General features: G+C 42.7%; 1 protein-coding gene across 3 annotated transcripts in view; it reads left to right on the top strand.

Moving 5' to 3' along the window:
- The window catches only part of LOC132896383 (6-phosphofructo-2-kinase/fructose-2,6-bisphosphatase-like), an 83,247-nt gene that overhangs the window by 33,826 nt on the left and 23,169 nt on the right, over positions 1-26,252 (top strand). For all 3 annotated transcript variants that reach the window (XM_060937164.1, XM_060937162.1, XM_060937163.1), the window contains exons 9-12: positions 269-415; positions 4,418-4,522; positions 12,410-12,539; positions 18,087-18,149. In XM_060937164.1, the coding sequence (XP_060793147.1) occupies positions 269-415; positions 4,418-4,522; positions 12,410-12,539; positions 18,087-18,149 (445 nt within the window). The remainder of the gene's footprint in view (positions 1-268; positions 416-4,417; positions 4,523-12,409; positions 12,540-18,086; positions 18,150-26,252) is intronic.

Raw genomic sequence — 26,252 nt, 5'->3', positions numbered from 1 at the left:
CCTTCCTTTAATGTTACATAAACGTTTCCTGGCAGAAAGTGTCACCAGAGTAACAACAAATCTGTTTATTATTAAGCTTACATCACGTCAGAATCAATGTTACGAGCCAGTTGTTGCTATAGAAATGATAACATTGAGAATAAAGGATCCTGTATGCAATGCTAGGTTTTGCTCTTCAATAATCCATTAAAACACACTGAGATGCATTTTAAATGCGTTATATTAAGGTTGTATTTTACTGTAACTAAGTAATTGTTTTCTCTTTCAGTTTGCGACGGCTCTGGGGAAGTACATCAAGAGTCAGTGTATCCTGGACCTGAAGATCTGGACGAGTCACATGAAGAGGACGATCCAGACTGCCGAGGGAATCGGGGTGCCATATGAACAGTGGAAAGCTCTCAACGAGATTGATGCAGTGAGTACTGACAGACGACAGCCAAAAACACAGAGAAAAAGGCTCTCTGAGAGATGCAGACTAGCAGTACACTATAACTGCACCGATCACAGGTTGTGGCTACATTTCTGAGATTTGTCAATTTGAGCGGTGTTATTTTTTTCTGCTCCAAATGAACACCTATCATCTCAGCGTGCACTTTAGCCACTCATGTTTCATTTGTTTCTTGACCAGGGGTGTTGCTAGACATAAAGCTCTATTGGGGCACAGGCCCCACACCAAATCCGCCCCCCCCATATCTTTTTTTTTTTTTGGAAGCTTGCTGCTTGCTGTGTATGAAATGTGCTATAGGACGTACAGCTTCACTTAAAAATATATTACTTTTGCTTCGTGAACTTGTGTGTCCTCACTGTACCTTCCTTCTCCAATTTCACGTGCTTGGCTGCATGCGTGTTCCCTCCATTCACGTGAACGTGCACAGACGCAGAGAATGTGCGCCTTATGTTTAGGGACAGAAAGTTGCCTACGTTGATGCACTTTGAAGTAGAAAAACATCCACTCTATTCCTGACATTATCGATCTAAATTAACCATCGGCTATTTTCAGGGTCTTCACTTTTAAGCTCAAGGTCATTATAAGGGCCGTCCATCTACATGCTATAATGATATAATCTATGTTTTTTTTTCAAGACAGTCTAAGTTATGATAATATTTGCATATTTACATCAGGCTTTTCTATCAAGGAAAAACATTTTGCGTTGATGAATTTTCCATGTTCTTGAATGTATGCCACTATAAGAAGCATGGCAACCGAAATATCTTCTCATACTTGTGTGGATTGTCTGGAATCTGGCAACATAAATATCATGACAGTGGGATAGTCTACTGTACTGTATGTTTTAGCAATAATTTGTAAAAATATATCATGTACCGATATAACTACGTAATGTCGGCTACATTAGAGTATCAATCCGAAGTTGGAGACAAATTGTTGCTGTAATTTGCTATTGCTGTAATTTCAAAACTGGATTACTTGAGAAAGGCAAAAAGCCCAGATGAATACTTTATACCGTTCGAAACGGTAGGGACTGCTGTTTATTTTGATGTATGGTTTGTCGTGTAAACTCAGGAGTTAGTGAAGTATTGCACCGATAAGAATGGGTGTAAAGATGGACGCAGAGCCATATGTAGAATATGATTAAATTTGGTGTGAATTCATTGATGTTAATTTTATCGCAAACTGTTTATCACAGCAATTAGTGGGTAGCACTGTTGGAAAGCTCAAGTCGTGTGATTTCACGTGATATATCTGTGTTAATTGTGTGATGAGTATTCCACCAGCAATTTAATAGAGACATACGAGTGCGATTTGGACACGTCGGTTGTATCCGATTATTCTGCAGTGCCAAATACATTACAGTTTCTGAAATGTGATCAGGAAATTTTACTGGGGCACAGCAGATAGATACTGGGGCACATGCCCCAGTAAAATGGGTCTGGCAATGCCAATGTTCTTGACTACACATTTTATACGTCTCTAAAAATAGGCAAATACTGAAATATGTAAGAAATCAAATGAAATTCAGGATCGAATTTTTGTTTTTAGCAAAATCTTTCCTTTCTAGTTGTAAATAAGCATGCGCCATTGTAAAAGTAGATCTAGCACATGGTTTCCCCCTGAACTATCGACCGTATTCTTATCAAAGGATTAAAGTTTGGTCCCTGGCTAGATGCACTAAAGTGGCATCCCACTGGACTTCATTTAGAAAGATTAGAAATAAAAGCATGTCTCTTGTGAGAAAAGCTAAATCGGACTTGAAGTCGGTCTGGAGCGCTTATTCAAACCTTGTAAAAGTTTGGAAGACAGTAAAACCTAACAACTGCAATTCTCCTGCCTACTTACACCCATCCATCTGCTGTTTGATGCAGTTCTCTAATCAGCCAATCCCTTGACAGCAGCACAATGCATCAAATCATGCAGATACAAATCAAGAGCTTCAGCTAATTAATGTTCACAATGTTCAAACATCAGAATGGGAAAAATTGTGAAACAGATACCTTGTTGATAAGAGAGATCGGAGGAAAATGGCCAGATTGGTTTGAGCTTTTTTTTTTTTTTGCCAGGAAGGATATAGTAACTCATATAATCACTCTTTACAACCGTGGTGAGCAGAAAAGCATCTCAGCATGCAACAGCAGAACAGAAGAACACACTGGGTTCCACTCCTGCAGCCAAAAACAGGGATCAAGAACGAGTTCCTGTTAAAGTGGCTGGTGTGTGTATATTAACTTAACTTTGATGATTGTTGAGAACATGATCATACTGAGCTCTGTTCTGCTTTTAATGGACAGTTTCCAGCAGCTGGTTACATGTTTTTGAGGGTGAGGATAGTGATTCCCATCTTTCTAATAATAGCTCGTTTTATTAATCATGATTCTGTATCTAATTAAATCATGACTCTCAGGTTACTCTTGATCAGGTCTCTGTATAGTTATGCTCTTCAGGCTACTGATCCCAAGAACTCTACTGGTAAGGATAACTTGCGTCCTTTTTTCTTTGTTTTTCTGCTCCACTAATTGCTGAGGGAGAAAAAAAACCCTCATAATTATAACTTTTCCACTTTTACTGGCATTGTTCCTAAGGCTTGGAAAACTGCTCATGTTGTCCTCTTGTATAAGAAAAGAGTGACTCAAATAACTACAAACCAATATCCATATTGTCCGGTTTAGCTAAAATTTTATGCATTGGATAAGAAAAAGCATTACACTGCCATTTTCATGGACCTTTCCAAGGCATCGAACAGAGTTGACCATTCTTTACTTTTACAGGAGAAACCTATAGGGCACTGTGTCATATTTTCTCGACTATAGGGCACTGCATCTCATTTTTTCCAGTGGAAGAACACCTGTTATGGCATTTTATCATGTTGCCTCAGAGGCATGAGAAACTTATAGGACACTGCATCATGTGTTCTCCACTGGAAGGGCACCCTAGAGGGCACTGTCATCATTTCTCAATGAATCTCATTTTCTCCTCTGGGAGGACACCCATTAGGGCATTTTATCATGTTGCCTCAGATACAGGAGAAACCCATAGGACACTGCATTATGTGTTCTCCACTGGAAGGGCACCCTAGAGGGCACTTTGTCATTTTTTTTTGTCTATAGGGCACCACATCTCATTTTCTCCACTGGAAGGACACCCATTAGGGCATTTTATCATGTTGCCTCAGAGGTAGGAGAAACTTATAGGGCACTGCATCATGTGTTCTTCACTGGAAAGGCACCCTAGAGGGCACTGTTCTCTTTTCTCACCTATAGGGCACTGCATCTCATTTTCTCCTCTGGAAGGACAACCATTAGGGCATTTTATCATGTTGTCTTAGATAGAAGAGAAGCCTATAGTGCACTGCATCATGTATTCTCCACTGAAAGGACACCCTAGGGGGCACTTTGTCATTTTTTTGTCTATAGGGCACTGCATCTTGTTTTCTCCTCCGGAAGGACACCCATTAGGGCATTTTATCATGTTACCTCAGAGGTAGGAGACACATATAGGGCACTGCATCATGCATTCTCCACTGGAAGGGCATCCTAGAGGGTACTTTGTCATATTTTCTTGCCTATAGTGCACTGCATCTCATTTTCTCCACTGGAAGGACACCCATTAGGGCATTTTATCATGTTGCCTCAGATACAGGAGAAACCTATAGGGCACTGCATCATGTATTCTCCACTGGAAGGGCACCCTAGAGGGCACTTCCTCATGTTTTCTTGCACATAGTGCAAGTGAACATTTCATAATTTTTTTTCCAATTGAAGGGCAGCTATTAGGGCTCTATCATATTTTCTCCACTGTAGGATGATGCAGTATTACATATGATCTACTGAAAGGACACCTTGAGGGCCCTTTCACTGTGTGTTTTTTTTTAAACCAGTGTCTAAATGCTTTTACCATTAATTAGCTAAATATCTGAAATTTTAGGAAATTGTATGCTAATTTCCTGACTGTGTGTGTGTTTAGGGTGTGTGTGAGGAGATGACGTATGAAGAGATTCAGGAACACTTTCCTGAAGAGTTTGCTCTGAGAGACCAAGACAAATTTCGCTACCGTTACCCAAAGGGCGAGGTAATTACATACCTAATAATAATCTACCTCAGCAATGACAGAAAATACACGATACTATTTGCTCCCAATGTATGATTTACTTACTATAGTAACATGGCTAATATCACTGATAGCATAATTAGCTAACTGACTTTGATCAACAGTTTCTAGCTAACATTAGCTAGCTACCAAATAAAAATGAGGATGTAACAGTCACATTATGATAAATGGTATATTATTGGTACACCATGTACTGTATATTGGCTATATTATAATAGTACAGTAATACAGCTATCGTTTCATTTAATAGTATCTTTAGGTAAATGAATTTCATTCATGTAAGATTAGCTAGCGAGCAAACCAAAATGAACATAAGCATATAACACACATAACAGCAATGGAATTTGGCTAGTAAAGATTTTATTCATTACACATCAGTAACTAACAGCTAACAGTCACTAATTAGCAAACCAAACCATATACCATTACTACCTTTAAAAAAAAAAATAATAATATAGCTAGTAAAAGGTTTTAACATTATAACTAAACACTACTGAAAAATTAGCTTACGCATCTTTGTGGCTAGATCAGTAACTGTCAGCCAACATTAGCTAGCTAGCAAACAAAGGAGCATAACCATAGATTAGTACATTAGTACTTCAAATTAAAACTATAAAATGGACCTAGTAAAAAGTCTTAACATAATAATTAAACACTAAGCTTTAATTAACTTATACATCATCATGGCTTGATCTGAAACTGTCAGCTCTTTATTTATTTATTTATTTATTTATTTATTAACAATTGTTAATATTAACATCATTTGATATCTAGCTTTAAAATGTAATTTTTGTTATAAATGTACCAAAAGAATAATGCAAATTAAAAGACTTGCCTTGTACATACATTACACATATATACAGTATATCACTGGTAGTATTCTACAACCCCAATTCCAAAAAAGTTGGGATACTGTGTAAAACATAAAAACAGAATGTGAAGATTTGCAAATGATGGCAACACTATATTTCTTTAAAAATAGTACAAAGACAACATATCAAATGTTGAAACTGAGAATTGTTTTTTTTAATTTAATATGCTCATTTTGAATTTAGTGCCAGCAACACGTTTCAGAAAAGTTGGGACAGGGACAAAAAAGACTGAAAATATTGTGTAATGCTAAAAACAACAACAAAAAAAACCCCATCTAATTTGGTTACTTGATAACAGGTCAGTAACATGATTGGGTATAAAAAGAGCATCCCAGAGAGGCTGTTAGGACTAGGACTGTTTTGGCCTCTAGAGGCCGCTGTTATTTCCTTTTCATGTCGTGTTTATTTTGGCCTCTAGAGGCCGCCACTGTTCCTGTGTTTTGTGTTTGTGTTAATTGCCTAATTATCTTCACCTGTGTCCTTAATTAGTTTGTCTATTTATACCCCTGAGTTCAGTCCTCTTGTCACGGAGTCTTTGTGCTGTTATGTTTATCTCCAGTTTCCTTTGTACTGTGTTTTTTGATCTTCTTAGCTTTTGTATTTTTGCACTTTGCTTTTCTTTTGGATTATACTCTTTGGTTTTTTTTTGTCTTTTGTTTTGCCCTGTATATAGTGTATATAGTTTAAATAAACCTTTTGATTCTTTTTCTACTTCTGCCTCACGCCTCTGCATTTGAGTCATCCCCCTGGTGGCCTAGTGGGGGTTTGCTGGATTATCACACCAACGAACCAGGTTCGAATCCCAGCAAAACCCTAACAGAAAGACTCCGTCATGACCGACTCAGCAGAGGCTGCTTCAACTGTCTACCCGGCCAACCTTCAGGGAATTATGGCAGCTTTGACACGCTTCGGAGCGACCATGGACGCTCATGGACGTACGCTCACCAGCCAACGTGAGGCCCTCGCTCGCCACGAGGAACTGCTTCAGCAAATTGGGAAAACCCTGGCACAGCTGACAGCTCTGCCTGCATCTCCTGCTCCTGATCCAGTTCCTGCTCCTGATCCAGCTCCCACTCCTGCTCCAGTGCCTCCTGCAATGCTGCCTTCTTCACCTCGTGAACCCAGCCTTCCTGCACCACAGAGGTATGACGGCAAGCACAGTGAGTGCCGAGAGTTCCTTACCCAGTGTCAACTCACCTTTGAGCTTCAGCCTACCACCTACACTACGGATCGCCGCAAGATTGCCTTTGTGATCACCTTATTAGCTGGTAAGGCGCGAGCCTGGGCTACTGCTATCTGGCAAAGACAGGGACCTGAGTGCTTTGATTTCCAGCTGTTTTCTGAAGAGATGCTTCGGGTCTTCGATCAGACAGACATCAGTACCGACGCAGCCCGAAAGCTCATGTCCATCCGGCAAGGAGGAAGCGTCGCAGATTACGCCATCTCGTTCCGAACACTCGCAGCAGTAAGTGGATGGAACGAGACTGCCCTGGTGTCAGCCTTCCACCATGGTCTGTCTGACCCCATCAAGGACGGTCTGGCCTCTATTGGATGCCCAAGTGACCTCGAAACCCTCATCTCACATGCTATTCGTCTGGACAACAGGATGAGAGAACGCCACCAAGCCTTGAGCCCCCCCAGCCTCCCTACCTCTACCTGGAGACCGTCTACCTCCTTCAGTGACTGTCCAGAACCCATGCAAGTGGGTCGTACTCGCCTCTCCGCATCTGAGAGGGAGCGCAGAAGGAGGGACAAGTGCTGCATCTACTGTGGCAAGCCTGGTCACTTCCGAGCATCATGTCCCGAACTCTTGGGAAAAGGACCGCCCCGTCCAGCCGAGGGAGGGTTGTGACGGGGCCTACCCTCTCTCCCGGACTCCCTGGCCAAGGAATCTACATCCCGGTCTCCATCTCCTGGGGTGAGTCTGTCCACTCTTGTCAAGCTTTGATAGACTCAGGGGCGGCTGGGAACTTTATGGATATTCACTTCGCCCAAAGCATCAATATACCTACTGCACCTCTTGAAGTCCCTCTGTCTGTGTCTGCCCTCGATGGCCAAGCGTTAGGTGATGGAAGAGTCACTCAAGTTACTTCTCCAGTCTTCCTCCAGTCTCAAAGTCACAAGGAAGAAATATCCCTGCACCTGATTCCTTCACCTGAGTTCCCAGTTATTCTAGGCCTTCCTTGGCTTACTCGCCACAACCCTCGCATAGACTGGGTAACAAGCCAGGTTGTGGAATGGGGCCCTGCATGCCATGCCTCTTGTTTGCTCTCTAGCTCTCCTGTGTCTCCTGCCGAGCCCCCTGATCTCACCGAGTTATCTCAAGTTCCCACAGAGTACTGGGATCTCAAGGAGGTATTCAGCAAGAGCAGGGCCGCCGTTCTTCCTCCGCACCGGGCCTACGACTGTGCCATCGACTTGCTCCCTGGGACTACCCCTCCTCGTGGCAGACTGTTTTCACTCTCTCAGCCAGAACGCAAGGCCATGGAGGAATACCTCAAAGATGCCCTGGTCTCTGGGTTTATTCGACCCTCCACTTCACCTGCTGGAGCCGGCTTCTTCTTTGTCGGCAAGAAGGATGGGGGGCTCCGACCATGTATTGATTACAGGGGCCTGAATAAGATCACTGTGCGCAACCGATATCCCCTTCCGCTGATGTCCACAGCTTTCGACCTGCTCCAAGGCGCCACCGTCTTCACCAAGTTGGACCTACGGAACGCATACCACCTCATCCGTATCCGACAGGGAGACGAGTGGAAGACTGCCTTTAACACCCCGTCTGGGCACTACGAATACCAGGTGATGCCCTTCGGACTCACCAACGCACCAGCTGTTTTTCAGGCCCTAATCAACGACGTCTTAAGGGACATGATTAACCTATACGTTTTTGTCTACCTCGACGACATCCTTATCTTTTCCAAGACCGTGCAGGAGCACCGCCACCATGTCCGCCAGGTTCTCCAGAGGCTGCTACAGAACAATCTGTTCGCCAAGGCCCAGAAATGCGAATTTCATGTTCCCGAGGTCTCCTTTCTGGGATTTATTGTACGGACAGGCCAACTCCAAATGGACCCTGCCAAGACCCTGGCCGTCCGGGATTGGCCTACTCCCAAGTCCGTTAAGGAGGTTCAGCGGTTCTTAGGATTCGCTAACTTCTACCGCAAGTTCATCAGGAACTTCAGTTCTGTGGCAGCACCCATGTCAGACCTCACCAAAGGGACAGGTGGATCTTATGGCTGGTCTCCTCAGGCAGAAAAGGCGTTCAAAGACCTCAAGGACCGCTTCTGCACGGCACCCATTCTGGTTCTCCCAGACACCTCCCAACCATTCATCGTGGAGGTGGACGCCTCGGACAGTGGTGTCGGCGCGGTGCTCTCTCAACGTTCGGAAGGAAAGCTGCACCCCTGCGCTTACTTCTCCCACCGCCTGAGTCCTGCTGAGTCCCGGTACGATGTGGGGGATCGAGAACTGCTAGCGGTCAAACTGGCCCTTGAGGAGTGGAGGCACTGGCTGGAGGGAGCACAACATCCATTCCTGGTTTGGACTGACCACAAGAACCTGGAGTACCTCCAGCAAGCCAAGAGACTGAACCCTCGACAGGCTAGGTGGGCCCTGTTTTTCAGTCGGTTTGACTTCACCCTCTCATACCGCCCCGGCTCCAAGAACACCAAACCTGACGCACTGTCCAGACTGTTCTCTGCCACTAACAGGGAGAATGAAGTCGGGCCTATTATCCCTGTGTCCCGGATTGTGGCCCCTGTCCGCTGGGGTATTGAGGAGGCTGTCCGACGAGCCCAACGCCAGGACCCCGGTCCTGGGACGGGGCCACCAGGCCTCTTGTACGTCCCACATCAAGCCCGGGCCAAGGTTCTCCAGTGGGGTCACTCTTCCCCTCTCACCGCCCACCCGGGAGCTCGGAGGACCCTGGACTTCCTGAAAAGACGCTTCTGGTGGCCTAACATGGAGAAGGAAGTAAGGTCATTTGTCCTGTCCTGTGAGGTTTGCACCAGAACCAAGAACCCACGACAGCGTCCCCAGGGTCTCCTGCATCCTCTGACCATTCCCCGGCGTCCCTGGTCCCACGTGGCAGTCGACTTTATCACGGGTCTCCCTGAGTCACAAGGTAACACGGTCATTTTGGTCTTAGTTGACAGATTCTCCAAGGCCTGCCGCTTCATACCACTGTGCAAACTCCCCTCTGCTCTTGAAACTGCGAAACTTTTGTTTAATCATGTCTTCCGAGTCTTTGGTCTTCCACAGGACATCGTCTCAGACCGAGGGCCCCAGTTCTCCTCCCGAGTGTGGCACGGGTTCTGCAAGGTCATCGGAGCCACTGCCAGCCTCTCCTCTGGGTTTCACCCACAGTCCAATGGTCAGACGGAGAGGCTCAACCAGGACCTGGAAACCACCCTGCGAGGCCTGGCTATGGATAACCCGACATCGTGGAGCACCTGGCTGCCATGGGCGGAGTACGCCCACAACACCCTGCAGTCATCGGCCACCAAGCTGTCGCCATTCCAGTGCCAATTCGGGTTCCAGCCACCTCTGTTCCCGGACCAGGAGGAGGACGCGGGGGTGCCCTCGGTCAACCAATATGTGAGACGGTGTCGCAAGACCTGGAGCAAGGTCAGGAAGACCCTCATACAGACCTCCAGAACCAACCAGACTCAGGCCAACCGCCATAGAAGACCTGCACACGCTTTCCGCCCTGGGCAGCGTGTTTGGCTATCCACTAAGGACCTTCCACTGCGGGTGGAGAACCGCAAGCTTGCTCCTCGCTACATTGGCCCCTTCAAGGTGGCGCGCAGGGTGAACCCTGTCTCCTACCGGCTCCAGTTGCCCCGGACTCTGAGGATCAACCCCACTTTCCATGTTTCCCTGTTACGGCCCGTACTGACGTCTACGTATGCCCCTGCCCCTAGGAACCCCCCACCCCCCCGCATCTTCCAGGGGCAGACTGTGTTCACTGTGAATCGCCTGCTTGACTCCCGCCGGGTCCGCGGCGGGTTGCAATATCTGGTGGACTGGGAGGGCTATGGTCCTGAGGAGCGCTGCTGGGTTCCTGCTCGGGATGTCCTTGATAAAGAACTATGTCGGGACTTCCATTCGGCCCATCCGGATCGCCCTGGGAACGTCAGGAGACGCTCCTAGAGGGGGGGGTCCTGTTAGGACTAGGACTGTTTTGGCCTCTAGAGGCCGCTGTTATTTCCTTTTCATGTCGTGTTTATTTTGGCCTCTAGAGGCCGCCACTGTTCCTGTGTTTTGTGTTTGTGTTAATTGCCTAATTATCTTCACCTGTGTCCTTAATTAGTTTGTCTATTTATACCCCTGAGTTCAGTCCTCTTGTCACGGAGTCTTTGTGCTGTTATGTTTATCTCCAGTTTCCTTTGTACTGTGTTTTTTGATCTTCTTAGCTTTTGTATTTTTGCACTTTGCTTTTCTTTTGGATTATACTCTTTGGTTTTTTTTTGTCTTTTGTTTTGCCCTGTATATAGTGTATATAGTTTAAATAAACCTTTTGATTCTTTTTCTACTTCCGCCTCACGCCTCTGCATTTGAGTCATCCCCCTGGTGGCCTAGTGGGGGTTTGCTGGATTATCACACCAACGAACCAGGTTCGAATCCCAGCAAAACCCTAACAGAGGCGGAGTCTCTCAGAAGTAAAGATGGGGAGGGGTTCACCGCTCTGTGAAAGATTGCGTGGGCAAACAGTGCAACAATTTAAGAATAACATTCCTCACTGTAAAATTGCATATAATTCTGGGATCACATCATCCATGGTCCATAATATCATTAAAAGATTCAGAGAATCTGGAGAAATCTCTGTATGCAAGAGACAAGGCTGAAAACTGACACTGGATGCCTGTGATCTTCAGGCCCTCAGGAGACACTGCATTAAAAGCAAACACGTGTCTGTAGTGGAAATCACTGTATGGGCTCAGGAACACTTCAGAAAACCATCGTCTGTGAAAACACTTCATTACTGCATCCACAAATGCAAGTTAAAACCAGATATAAACAATATCCAGAAACACCGTCACCTTCTCTGGGCCCGAACTCTTTTATGATGGACTGAAGGCAAAGTGGAAAACTGTCCTGAGGTCTGATCAATCAAAAGTAGAAATTCTTTTTAGAAATCATGGACACCACGTCCTCCAGGCTAAAGAGGAGAGGGACCATCCGGCTTATCAGTGCACAGTTCAAAAGCCAGCATTTGTGATGGTATGAGGGTGCATTAGTGTACATGACATGGGTAGCTTGTACATCTGGGAAGGCATCATTAATGCTGAATGATATAAACACGTTTCAGAGCAATATGCTGCCATCCAGACAAAATCTTTTTCAGGGAAGGCCTTCCTTCTTTCAGAAAAACAATGCCAAATCACTTTCTGCACATATTAAAACTGCATAGCTCCACAGTAAAAGAGTTCCGGGTGCTAAACTGGCCTGCCTGCAGTCCAAACCTGTCTCCCATTTAAAACATTTGGCGCATTATGAAGCGCAAAATACGACAAAGGAGACCCCGAACTGTTGAGCAACTGAAATTGTATATCAAGCAAGAATGGGACAACATTTCTCTTTCAAAACTATAGCAATTGGTCTCCTCAGTTCCCAAATGTTTGCAGGATGTTGTTAAAAGTAGAGGTGATGCAACACAGTGGTAAACACACCCCGGCCCACTTTTTTGAAACGTGTTGCTGATATCAAATTCAAAATGGGAATATATTTTTCAAAAAACAATAAAATTTCTCAGTTTCAACATTTGATAATGTTGTCTTTGTACTATTTTCAATAAAATATAGGGTTTCCATGATTTGTAAATTATCGCATTCTGTTTTTATTTATAGCTTACACAGTGTCCCAGCTTTTTTTTGGAATTGGGGTTGTATAACTACTAGATCTTCAACAATACCCAGGATAGCTTTAAACATTAAAATGAGTGTTTATTTTTCATCTGTCGTCCTCCTTGTTCTAGTCGTATGAGGATTTGGTTCACAGACTGGAGCCCGTGATCATGGAGCTGGAGCGTCAGGAGAATGTTCTGGTCATCTGTCACCAGGCCGTCATGCGCTGTCTGCTTGCTTATTTCCTGGACAAAAGTGCAGGTGAATATAATGCTTTCAAGCTCCAGGGAGTATGTATGACATATTTAAAGGACTGCTTTATTATTATTATTTTTCAGGCTTTTTCAAATATCTGGGTATAAATCCATGCACTGCAGGCCATTAGAGGCAAACAACAATTGAGAATCCTGGTAAATAAGGTCAGAAATGGCTGGACCTAGAAAACTAGGTAAAAGAAAAAGAATTACAAGCATAACAGAAACCATGAAAGAGTTCAGATTTGCAGCTAACATGGCGTATTAGTTAATGTTTGAGAGAAAAGTGCTTATTAGCATTCATTTTAACATGTAAAGATTGTTAGTAAGCCTTAATAAACATTTTTAAAAAGCTAACTTGTATTGTAGCAGTGATCTGTCGATGAGTACGTTAGCTAAACATAAATTGCTAGCCAGCTAGCTAGCTAGCTAATACCACCATAAAGAAAAGTACTGAATATAGCTAGCTGGCTAGTGTTACACTAAAGGACTGTCATTTAAGTAGCTAAATATAAATGTCTGGCTAATTTGGTTTTGCAGGTTAGGATAGCTAACCAAATCAAATCAAATCAAGTTTATTTGTACAGCGCTTTTAACAATAAACATTGTCGCAAAGCAGCTTTACAGAATTTGAATGACTTAAAACATGAGCTAATTTTATCCCTAATCTATCCCCAATGAGCAAGCCTGTGGCGATGGTGGCAAGGAAAAACTCCCTCAGACGACATGAGGAAGAAACCTCGAGAGGAACCAGACTCAAAAGGGAACCCATCCTCATTTGGGCAACAACAGACAGCCTGACTATAATATTAACAGTTTTAACAGGTATAACCCTCAACTGTCCTCATGGGGCCGTCCTTCACAGGAGTGGGGCGATAAAACTCCGACCAGACACAGGGCACCAGGATGGATCAAGCAGGTCCGAGGGGCAGAAGAGGCCAGCATCTCAATCCCAGGATCAACATGTAACTCAGAGGGACAGATGGGGGGGGGGGAGAGAGAGAGAGAGAAAGAAAACACGTTGTTAGGTATGCCCTAAAAATGACAAGTATTAAATCTGTGTGGTAGGCTCGCAGAGACGAGAGTCTTTACATCAGGCATGACGCACAATGGCATGTTAATATGGTAAAAAATATATCATGACCTGCTCTGGCTGGATGCTTGATTGGGTGATGGGAGCACACTCCTCAGCAATGATGAGATGCAGATGGGACCCTTAGGCCTGGCCAAGACAATTCAGTTACATTTCACCGGGTCTGGGACATGCGACAGAATGTCTGACGGCCGATTCTCTGCAGGCTACGATAGCCAGTCGAGGTCCCCACCGTCTCCACCAAAAGATTTCCTGTTGACTCCATGTAACTCAGAGGGACAGATTTGGGGGGGGGGGGGGGGGGGAGAGAAAGAAAACACAGGTGGTTAGGTATGCCCAATGTCACCTGAATAAGTAGGAACAGTATACATATTGTACCGAGTACAAGCAGGGACTCCGGCAACTAACCTGCTATCATTCTATAAGATAAAGTATTATGATATGATTTCACTTAAAGAGCTTTTCTGCACTGTAAAATGATAACTAGCAATTGTCGATCTCAAAAGTTTTCACACGGATTTGACTCAGAAATAAAGCTTGGTAATTTGCAACTAAGAAAGACTTATCTCTCCAGCAAATGTCTCACTATTGTTGTGCGAACAAGTATTTTCAAAATACTAAAATAGCCTCAATGAGGCTGGAGCTCATACTGGCCACTGAATGTTGTGCGTGAGTTTGAAATCCGATCAGTCCTGTAGGAGGAGTAGCGATTTTTGTGAAATTGCACGTGACCCCTCTGTAGCCTCATCCATGGTAGGTGGCACCACGTGGTGAACAATTCTTGTTGGAATATGTCTTTAGAGTCTTCTGGGTGAGCTTCAGTGAAGACATCCTAGCAGTTTACGAAGAGTAGCGTTTAATGTGACGAGTCACCCAAAATTTTCAAATGCTCAATGTTAAATATGACAGGTGGTGCCACCGTCTTGACAAGTTTTATACATACCAACCTGGGGAACATTACCTATGAGTTTGATCAAAATCTGATCACTCCTGTAGAAGGAGTAGCGATTTTTGTGAAATTGAACGTGACCCCTGTGTCGCCTCATCTATGGTAGACGATGCCACCTGGTGAACAACTCTTGTTGGAATGTGTCTTTAGAATCTTTTGGGTGAGTTTCAGTGAAAATGTCCCAGCGGTTTACGAAGAGTAGCGTTTAATGTGACGAGTCACCTAAAATTTTCAGACGCCCATAAAATCGTAAATATGACAGGTGGCACCACCATCTTGACAACTTTTATGTACACCCACCTGGGGAACATTGTGTGTGAGTTTGATCGAAATCCGATCAATCCTGTAGGAGGAGTAGCGATTTTTATAAATTGTGGACGGATGACGGACGACGCGTGTTCCCATAAGCTCATCCGGCCTGGCCTGCGGCTGGATGAGCTAATAAAAAGGATTTTTGAGTTGCAGTCGGTGTTGTTAGCCCCTTGAGGGAAACCCAGAACATCTCCTAATTCGAGATGTGCGAGCAGGAGGTTGTGCTGCATTTTATGGACGGAGGACCTCGTGGCCTGAAGTTCATGGCAAGCAAGTTGTAGCTTTTTGTCGAGGACAACATTTGCAGCGTTTGTTAAATGGTTGAGGCCCTTTATCACTATATTCAGTCAACATATTTTTTTGTCTGTTGTACTTGAGGCAAGACCTCAGTACCTCAGTCTTTACCTGGAATCCCTCATGTTCATAAACATGCTTTTAGCTAACTTTCAGCTGTGTGCTCTTCATTTTATTTACATATGTTCCTAAAATACAATTGCAACAACATACATTTTCATCGTTAGCCTCACAAGAACATCATAATTAGGTGAACAAGAAGATTCAAGTTGGCAGAACTCTCATCTAAACTTGAAAACCTTCATTAGTAAAGTCAATAACGGTAGTCAAAATTTGAGAAAACTCAAAAATCTCTTGCATCATGTTGCCTTAATAATTTGAATTTTCTCAACATTTTCGTTTTTACAGTGCGGAAATATCCTGTTATGTTAGCGTGTGTCATCTATATACAGTACCTAGCGTTAGCGGTGCCAATTGTAAAAAAAAAAAAAATGAACATGACATAAAAGTTCTCACAGAAATCCCGTCCAGTTAGCGCAGATTAGCTTATTTTAGCAGTGATGATTATTAACCTCTCACTGTAAATTCTAAAATACTTTAAAAAAGCTGGCAAACATAAAAAATGAAGTAATATGAAATAGGAAGTGTATGATGTATTAACAAATAAATGTTTGTTCGTAAAACATACAATTCCTATTCCACTTTGCTTAGTTTTTTTTAGAATAGAATAGAATAGAATGCCTTTATTGTTACTGCACAAATGTACAACAAAATTTAGTTCATCACAGGAGAGCAAAGCTGCTGCATACGTACGCGCCGCCACTCTTGGGCACTTCAGCCCAAGGCCGTCCTATGTTAACCTAACTGCATGTCTTTGGACTGTGGGGGAAACCGGAGCACCTGGAGGAAACCCATGCAGACACGGGGAGAACATGCCAACTCCATACAGAAAGGCCCCCGTCGACCGCTGGGCTTGAACCCAGAACCTTCTTGCTGTGAGGCTAACCACTACACCACCGTATTTAAGGGAAAACCTATGTGTAGCGCGTATCGAGTGTGGGTGGAGCACAAAGGACGGCAGGACAACGCTTGGAGGCAGATAAGGCGATTTATTTTCACAACTTTTCAGTCTAAGTAATCTCATTCATACACACACACTCGTCTGGACCCGGGTTGCGCTCCCTCTCCTCTCTCTCTGCCTCCTTAAATAGGGAGCAGTTACTGGGAAAACACACACAAACACAGGTTAATTACAGTCAGGTGTAGCGATTCTGCCACTCACCTTCCCCGGCTCCACCCTCCTGTCACAGACCGGCGCTTGACCACGCCCCCGCTGCCACACTATGTTTTACTGTTTATTTCTGAAAAGGGTGACCTTTCTTTTGCTACAAAACAATTGGCAGTTTAATATGGTAAGGTTAATTTTAGAATTTAGTGATGTATAACTTAAAAAAAATCCTCAGAAATTTTGCTCCACAAATCCTGTCAGGTTGCCTAATGATAGCTTGCTGGCGAAACAAATTCTGTGAAAATAACTTCTTTCTTCATGCTTGAAGAGCTCCTTATGGAGTCATAAACACACCCATTTTTGTCTTAAATCCACACCCACTCTGAGCTGCCCTCCTTTCCATATATGGATGAAATGACATGCTTTAATGACAACTAGAGGACCTCGACTAGCGCAGGGTGGGGTTAGCATTAGTAGCTTTCTGTTTGATTGGCTAAAATAAAACGTGTCCTGAAGAAGTCAGAAAACCGAAAACTAAGCTTCACCTCAGACTGTTACAAAGCGCTGACACTGGAGACTCCTTCCATAAATGTGAAATAAAAAACCCTTTCCATTTAAGCTGTTACTATAGAAACAACAATGTATGGGAACAAGCATGTTAACCTAAACCTGTAATGTGTAGCTGTGCTACTGTCAGAGCTGCTGCTATTGACTTTTGGACCAGTCAGAATCGAGAATTCAATACTGCTGTGATAACGTTACACCTTATAAAACTGTCATATGCTCACAGTGCATTATGGGTAATATACATATAATTGATTTTATGCATTATAGCATTGCAGAAGTTTTCCTAAAATGGCTTACGTTCCATTGTACAAACCCCATGTCTAGAAACTTAGGGATATTTTCCAAAATGCAATAAAAACAAAAATCTGTGATTTGTTAATTCGTGTATATTGGGATTTTAAAGAGACATATGCTGCTATCAAGCCGATGTCTCTTCCCAGGAAGTCCATGCTTATTTGAGCAGGACAATGCCAGGCCTCATTCTGCATGGGCTACAACAGCATGGCTTCATAGACACAGAGTGCGTGTGCTTGACTGGCCTGCTGCCAGACCAGATCTGTCTGCTATTGAGAACATGCAGGTTAGGTTAACTGGTGACTCTAAATTGACCATAGGTGTGAATGCGAGTGTGTCTGTGTCTATGTGTCAGCCCTGTGATGACCTGGCGACTTGTCCAGGGTGTACCCCGCCTTTCGCCCGTAGTCAGCTGGGATAGGCTCCAGCTTGCCTGCGACCCTGTAGAACAGGATAAAGCGGCTAGAGATAATGAGATGAGATGAGATTAAATGGAAAGGTGATGTAACAATAGTAATAATGCCTCTGTCCCAACTTTTTCTGAGTGTGCGGCAGCCATCAAATTCCAACTTCGTTTATATTTACAAAATACAATTACGTTGGTCAGTCAAACTATTGAAAATCTTTTCTTTGTAGTTTTTGTCAGTTAAATAAAGGTTCACATGGATTAACAAATCACAGATTTTTGTTTTTACTGCATTTTGGAAAACTTCCCAACTTTTCAGGATAATGGGTGGGGCCAAGGAAAACAAGAAATAAATAAAGAGATTCTGTGCGATTTATGTTTATACTTTACACTGTTTCTTCTCTTCTTTAGACGAACTGCCGTATTTAAAATGTCCTCTGCATACCGTACTGAAGCTCACGCCTGTGGCTTACGGTAAGTCTCATTATTTCATTCATTTATTTTTATTTAATTGTGAAGAAATAGAGAAGTTTATCTGTATAGGAGGAGCCAAGACGTGTTTGGTGTTTTCAGTATCTGTTTTTGTACAGAAGCTATGATGCTAATGTAGAGAAAAGATAAGGGAAGTCCTTCTAACATTGGGGTGGGGGGATCTGAATATGGAGCCTGGACACATTGGAGACATTGTTTATACAGTGGGGAAAACAAGTATTTGATCCCTTGCTGATTTTGTTGGTTTACCCACTAAGAAAGACTTGATCAGTCTATAATTTTAATGGTAGGTGTATTCTAACATGTGGAGACAGAATATCAAAAAGAAAATCCAGAAAATAACTTTTAAATATCTATATTAATGTATTTGTATTTTATTGAGAAAAAGAAGTATTTGATCCCCTAGTAACCATCAAGAGTTCTTGTTAATACAGACAAGTTAGACTCTCCAAATTACCTTGTCACCTAAATTGAAGACACCTGATATCACTAATGACTTGTATAAAAGCCACCTGGCCACAGAATCAATCAGTTTGTCAGACTCCAAACTCTCCAACATGGGAAAGACTAAAGAGCTTTCTGTGGATTTAAGGGAGAAGATTGTAGACCTGCACAAGACCGGTATGGGCTACACAACCATTAGCAAGAAGCTGGGCGTTAAGGTGACAACTGTTGGTGCAATTGTGCGCAAGTACAAGACTCACAACATGATCATCAATCGACCTAGGTCTGGGGCTCCAAACAAGATCTCACCTCGTGGGGTTTCCAGGATCATGAGAACGGTGAGAAATGGACCTAATACAACACGGGCAGAGTTAGTGGATGATCTTAAAGCAGCTGGGATCACAGTCACCAAGCAAACAGTTGGTAACACTTTACACCGCAATGGTCTAACATCTTGCAGTGCTCGCAAAGTACCCCTGCTTAAGAAAGCACATGTGCAGGCCCGCCTGAACTTTGCCAATGAACATCTGAATGACTTGGAGAGTGACTGGGAGAAGGTGTTATGGTCAGATGAGACCAAAATTGAGCTCTTTGGCATCAATTCAACCCGTCGTGTCTGGAGGGAGAGACATGCTGCTTATGACCCCAAGAACACCATCCCCACTGTCAAGCATGGAGGTGGTAACATTATGCTTTGGGGGTGTTTTTCTGCACAGGGCACAGGGCTACTTCACCGTATCAATGGGAGGATGGACGGAGCCATGTACCGTAAAATCCTAAGTGAAAACCTCCTTCCCTCTGCCAGGAAGCTTAAAATGGGTCGTGGATGGGTCTTCCAGCAGGATAATGACCCAAAGCATACAGCCAAGGCAACCAAGGAATGGCTGAAGAAGAAACATATCAAGGTCATGGAGTGGCCCAGCCAGTCTCCGGACCTGAATCCTATAGAAAATCTATGGAGAGAGCTGAAGCTCAGAATTGCCAAGCGACAGCCACGGAATCTTGATGATTTAGAGGTCATTTGCAAAGAAGAGTGGACCAAAATTCCTCCTAATATGTGCAGAAACCTGGTCATCAGCTACAAAAAACGTCTGACCTCTGTGCTTGCTAATAAGGGGTTTGCCACAAAATACTAAGTCCTTTTGGCAAGAGGGTTCAAATACTTATTTTCCTCAATAAAATGCAAATAAATTAATACAAATTCTTTAAAGTCAATTTCTTGATTTTCTTTGTGATATTCTGTCTCAGCATGTTAGACTACACCTACCATTAATATTACAGACTGATCGAGTCTTTATTAGTGGCCAAACCAACAAAATCAGCAAGGGATCAAATACTTGTTTTCCCCACTGTAGATAACAAAGTGTCACTGAACATCCACACAAAGCCATTTTAGAAGGCGTGGCTGTTTATGCTAAAGTGGTAGCCATCTCATCTCATCTCATCTCATCTCATCTCATCTCATCTCATCTCATCTCATCTCATCTCATCTCATTATCTGTAGCCGCTTTATCCTGTTCTACAGGGTCGCAGGCAAGCTGGAGTCTATCCCAGCTGACTACGGGCGAAAGGCGGGGTACACCCTGGACAAGTCGCCAGGTCATCACAGGGCTGACACATAGACACAGACAACCATTCACACTCACACTCACACCTACGCTCAATTTAGAGTCACCAGTTAACCTAACCTGCATGTCTTTGGACTGTGGGGGAAACCGGAGCACCCGGAGGAAACCCACGCGGACACAGGGAGAACATGCAAACTCCGCACAGAAAGGCCCTTGCCGGCCACGGGGCTCGAACCCGGACCTTCTTGCTGTGAGGCGACAGCGCTAACCACTACACCACCGTGCCGCCCGCTAGCTAGTGTAATAGCAATTAATAGCTATACTGTAGATAGCAGCATTGACCAGGAAAATTATAGGCTAAAATAAGTAATTTCACCTAATTTTATTAACGTTCAGCCTAGTTAGACTGGCACTAACACGATTTAGACAGATCATAAAAATCATTCTTAGCAACAGTATGATTCTATCCTTCGTTGTGTTACAGGCTAGAATGATAAGCTAACAAGATAAATAGCAAACAACTTAACAAAACTTAAAAAATGCTTGTGATGTGAGCTTGCTATTAAGTACGCTAGCTTGCATTACAACAAGCGTTGGTCTGTGCGCACTGAGAGCCTGAAGGAGTACTGTGATTTTTGTTGAGATTGATTACAGAAGGATGCTCTCTCACAGCAAGACAAGCATTGAGAGGATGATACAGATGTTTCCAGCTTTAAAGGCATATTTTCTGTCTCAGCAAAAGCCACCCATAGTACTCAAGAAGTTTTTTGAAAACGACTTTGTTGAGATCTACCTCTGGCACATGCACTCACTTATGTCTGTGTTCCACACCCACATTCAAGAAATGGAACAGGAGAACATGTCCATTATGGAGGTGAAGAAAATATTGAACAATATCCACACCATTCTTCTTCAACGCAAGAACAACAACTTCATGTCCCTTAAAGTTAAGGGACTACTGGCACAAAAGCGCAAAGATGGACTTGGTAAGGGCTGTGACCAGTTCTGTGCTGATGTGCAAGGCCTGTACAGTGCACGTCTGGAGTATCTGGAGAAGTGGATGACTCCCATGGAAGAGTTCTCAACATTCATGTGGATGGATCTGAGTGAGCCACCAAACTGGAATGATGTGGAGGCCTGCATCAAGTACCTACCGTAGGAGAGAAGGGGGTGCCAGTTGATGATGTCAAGTGTTTTGACCAGGTCACCAATCTGAAGAAATTCACAGAAAGGTGCAACAGTGATGAGGAGTTCAGTGGCCTGCAGGTGCACCAGAAGTGGACCAAATATTTTGAGAAGGCAAAAAGCATTGCATGTTACTCAGAGCTACTGAAGATTGCACAGTTTATCTTTGCACTTCCCTCTCACAATGCAAATGTTGAGAGGGTTTTCTCACTGATGCAGAGCCAGTGGACCAAGGAGAAGAACCAACTGTCCATACTTGCCAACCCTCCCGATTTTGGCGGGAAGCTCCCAATTTTAGCCTCCATCTCCCGCCTCCCGATTGTATTTGTTAAAAACTGGATAATCTCCCAGTTTTGGGAAATCCCTAGCCAAGTTAAAAATACTCCCGATTATGTCCAATCAGAACTGTATGAGAAACACTGCTGACGTCAACTGATTTTTAACCAATCAACGAACAGAACGACAGTCACTTCCGTAATGTAGGATTCACCCAGGCTGTCCGACATTTTTTACAAGCATTCATTCATCATGGCCACTAAACCCAATACCAAATGGCAAAAATATGAATGCAAATACCAGGTTGCATGGGAGAATGAATTTCCATGGATAAGCAAATGTTCGACCAGCCAGTTACACATTTTAAAGTAAAGATACCTTCAATCAGAATATAATGGACATTTGAGTGTGAAATTAAACTCGTCTTCCATAGCATTTCAGAAACAAACTGTACAACTTCTAAAGTGTTTCGTGAAATTTTGCATGACAGAGAATTTGTTTGGTGAGTGTATTTGAATAGTGTGGTCGCGTCTTAGTGCTATTTTGAATTTGTTTGAAAGTTTTAAGTGAAAGTTTACAAGTGAATTATCTGGAAAGTGATTGATTTTGATAGAGTTTTGAGGTTTTAAGTGAAAGATTACTAGTGAGTGTACAACCCTGATTCCAAAAAAGTCGGGACAAAGGACAAATTGTAAATAAAAACGGAATGCAATGATGTGGAAGTTTCAAAATTCCATATTTTATTCAGAATAGAACATAGATGACATATCAAATGTTTAAACTGAGAAAATGTATCATTTAAAGAGAAAAATTAGGTGATTTTAAATTTTATGACAACAACACATCTCAAAAAAGTTGGGACAAGGCCATGTTTCCCACTGTGAGACATCCCCTTTTCTCTTTACAACAGTCTGTAAACGTCTGGGGACTGAGGAGACAAGTTGCTCAAGTTTAGGGATAGGAATGTTAACCCATTCTTGTCTAATGTAGGATTCTAGTTGCCCAACTGTCTTAGGTCTTTTTTGTCGTATCTTCCGTTTTATGATGCTCCAAATGTTTTCTATGGGTGAAAGATCTGGACTGCAGGCTGGCCAGTTCAGTACCCAGACCCTTCTTCTACGCAGCCATGATGCTGTAATTGATGCAGTGTGTAGTTTGGCATTGTCATGTTGGAAAATGCAAGGTCTTCCCTGAAAGAGACGTCGTCTGGATGGGAGCATATGTTGCTCTAGAACCTGGATATACCTTTCAGCATTGATGGTGTCTTTCCAGATGTGTAAGCTGCCCATGCCACACGCACTAATGCAACCCCATACCATCAGAAATGCAGGCTTCTGAACTGAGCGCTGATAACAACTTGGGTCGTCCTTCTCCTCTTTAGTCCGAATGACACGGCGTCCCTGATTTCCATAAAGAAGTTCAAAATTTTGATTCGTCTGACCACAGAACAGTTTTCCACTTTGCCACAGTCCATTTTAAATGAGCCTTGGCCCAGAGAAGACGTCTGCGCTTCTGGATCATGTTTAGATACGGCTTCTTCTTTGAACTATAGAGTTTTAGCTGGCGACGGCGGATGGCACGGTGAATTGTGTTCACAGATAATGTTCTCTGGAAATATTCCTGAGCCCATTTTGTGAGTTCCAGTACAGAAGCATGCCTGTATGTGATGCAGTGCCGTCTAAGGGCCCGAAGATCACGGGCACCCAGTATGGTTTTCCGGCCTTGACCCTTACGCACAGAGATTCTTCCAGATTCTCTGAATCTTTTGATGATATTATGCACTGTAGATGATGATATGTTCAAACTCTTTGCAATTTTACACTGTCGAACTCCTTTCTGATATTGCTCCACTATTTGTCGGGGCAGAATTAGGGGGATTGGTGATCCTCTTCCCATCTTTACTTCTGAGAGCCGCTGCCACTCCAAGATGCTCTTTTTATACCCAGTCATGTTAATGACCTATTGCCAATTGACCTAATGAGTTGCAATTTGGTCCTCCAGCTGTTCCTTTTTTTGTACGTTTAACTTTTCCAGCCTCTTATTGCCCCTGTCCCAACTTTTTTGAGATGTGTTGCTGTCATGAAATTTCAAATGAGCCAATATTTGGCATGAAATTTCAAAATGTCTCACTTTCGACATTTGATATGTTGTCTATGTTCTATTGTGAATACAATATCAGTTTTTGAGATTTGTAAATTATTGCATTCCGTTTTTATTTACAATTTGTACTTTGTCCCAACTTTTTTGGAATCGGGGTTGTATTTTGGTCGTACTAAAATTTTGCATTCGAGTGAATTTCTTTGTGGAGTATATTTTGATAGTATGGTAGGATTTACTGTATAGTGCCATTTTTAAATTTTGTTTGAAAACTTTCAGTCAAAGTTTGCAAATGAGCAAATTCTTTTGATGCATTCCGATAGGATTTTGATAGGATTTCTAGTGCTTTTTAAAAATTCTGTTGGAAAGTGTTTAGTGAGAGAGATGCATTTTAGTCGTACTAAGACAGTGCAGTATTTATTTGAGTTGTTACTATTTTGGTTAAATCTTAATAAAATTTTATTTAATTTATACATGATAGGCTAGTTCTCTGTATTTTTACATGAGCTTACAGAAGGAAAACACATTTGATGCAATCCAATAATACTTTCATTCACTGTGACTATTTTAAGAAATGATAAACATTCTTCTAAAGCATCACTTGTGTTATTTTCTGTGGGTCTCTGTATGTATACAATATTCAGGCATGAGATTTTTCAGCTAAAAATCTGATTTAAGACTTCCCTTTTATTGTTATTACACTACCGTTCAAAAGTTTGGGGTCACTTTGAAATGTCCTTATTTTTGAAAGAAAAGCACTGTTCTTTTCAATGAAGATCGCTTTAAACTAATCAGAAATCCACTCTATACATTGCTAATGTGGTAAATGACTATTCTAGCTGCAAATGTCTGGTTTTTGGTGCAATATCTCCATAGGTGTATAGAGGCCCATTTCCAGCAACTATCACTCCAGTGTTCTAATGGTACAATGTGTTTGCTCATTGCCTCAGAAGGCTAATGGATGATTAGAAAACCCTTGTACAATCATGTTAGCACAGCTGAAAACAGTTGAGCTCTTTAGAGAAGCTATAAAACTGACCTTCCTTTGAGCAGATTGAGTTTCTGGAGCATCACATTTGTGGGGTCGATTAAATGCTCAAAATGGCCAGAAAAATGTCTTGACTACCTATATTTTCTATTCATTTTACAACTTATGGTGGTAAATAACAGTGTGACTTTTCATGGAAAACACAAAATTGTCTGGGTGACCCCAAACTTTTGAACAGTAGTGTATATGAAAATTCAAGATGAGTATTATTTCAGATTTTTCACTCTGAGCTCTCTCATGCCTGATACATGAATCCCATAAACTATAGGAACTGATAGAACAATATCAACAATTCAAAAACTCTTTAATTGTATAAATTTCAAATGGTTTGCAATTAATTGGGATCCACTGTTTTTATCGTTTCAACCGCGCATCAGACCCTCGGCCAACTGAAAATGTCGTTCACGCACTTTTCTCCCCCATGAGAATTTTGAAAAGTTGGCACTGAAGGGGATTCTATTAGTGCAATACAATTTCAAAGACACTTCTTGCAAAGACTTTTATGCTTATTTGTTGAGCAACTGAAAACTGCTGGGAAAGATGAGTTCTACAGCAAAATATGGATGGGCAGACAAGGAGGATGAAGAAGAAAAGCATGATGAAGAAGACAACTAAAGATTAAAAGGATAGATCCTTTTTGTTTGTTGAGTTAGTATTTTTGTGAGACTGTTTTATTATTAGGATGCAGTGCAAAGCACTGCAACTATTGTTCTTCTACGTGTTTCTTCTTCTGCTTATTAGGATGCAGTGCTGCAGCACAGCAACCTATGGGCTCCCCTAGGGGAGACCATAGGTTGCAGTGCAAAGCACTGCAACTATTGTTCTTCTACGTATTTCTTCTTCTTCTTCTTCTTCTTCTTATTCCTACGCAAATTTTGATTTCGAATAACTCAATAACCGTACGTCGCACACAGACAAACAATATATCAAAACGTGCGGCTCGATCGGACTCGCTATGCTATTACTTTTCTCTATAGATTACGATTTTTTCGCGACGTAGTCGCGAAAAAATCGTCCAAAAAAACCCCATTCATTTCTATGGAATTAATTGAAAAAAAAAGCACTTTTTCAACGTTTTTCAAACGTCCGCTGCTCTGGCATGCTTTCACCTAGAGACGTGATTCAAACTCTAAAACGTAGGAAAACTTCTCCTCTGTGGATCTGGCATTCAACTTTTCTGCTAGGTTCTACACTTTCGGATCAGTCCCGGCTCAAACGCCATGTGGGTTCTGGGAGAAAATCCGGCTTTTGAATGGGTGTCTATTGCGTTACACACCAGTGAAGGTCGTTTACTTAGAGTGGAGAGAGGTTGAAAATAAAGCTCAAACTTTCTCGCTTAAACTGTGTTTTCAGCCACAAATTTCACTCTACAGACATGATTTTCTCAAAAGTAGTAGGAAAACTTGTCCTGATTCACACAATGTGTCTACCTAAACGATATGATTTACAGTTTTTGAATGACAAGCG

This window comes from Neoarius graeffei, chromosome 13 (genome assembly GCF_027579695.1).
Source record: "Neoarius graeffei isolate fNeoGra1 chromosome 13, fNeoGra1.pri, whole genome shotgun sequence".
In the NCBI taxonomy this organism is placed as follows: Eukaryota; Metazoa; Chordata; class Actinopteri; order Siluriformes; family Ariidae; genus Neoarius; species Neoarius graeffei.
Note: the sequence above shows the minus strand (reverse complement) of the source record. Positions and strands in the feature narration are given on the sequence as shown.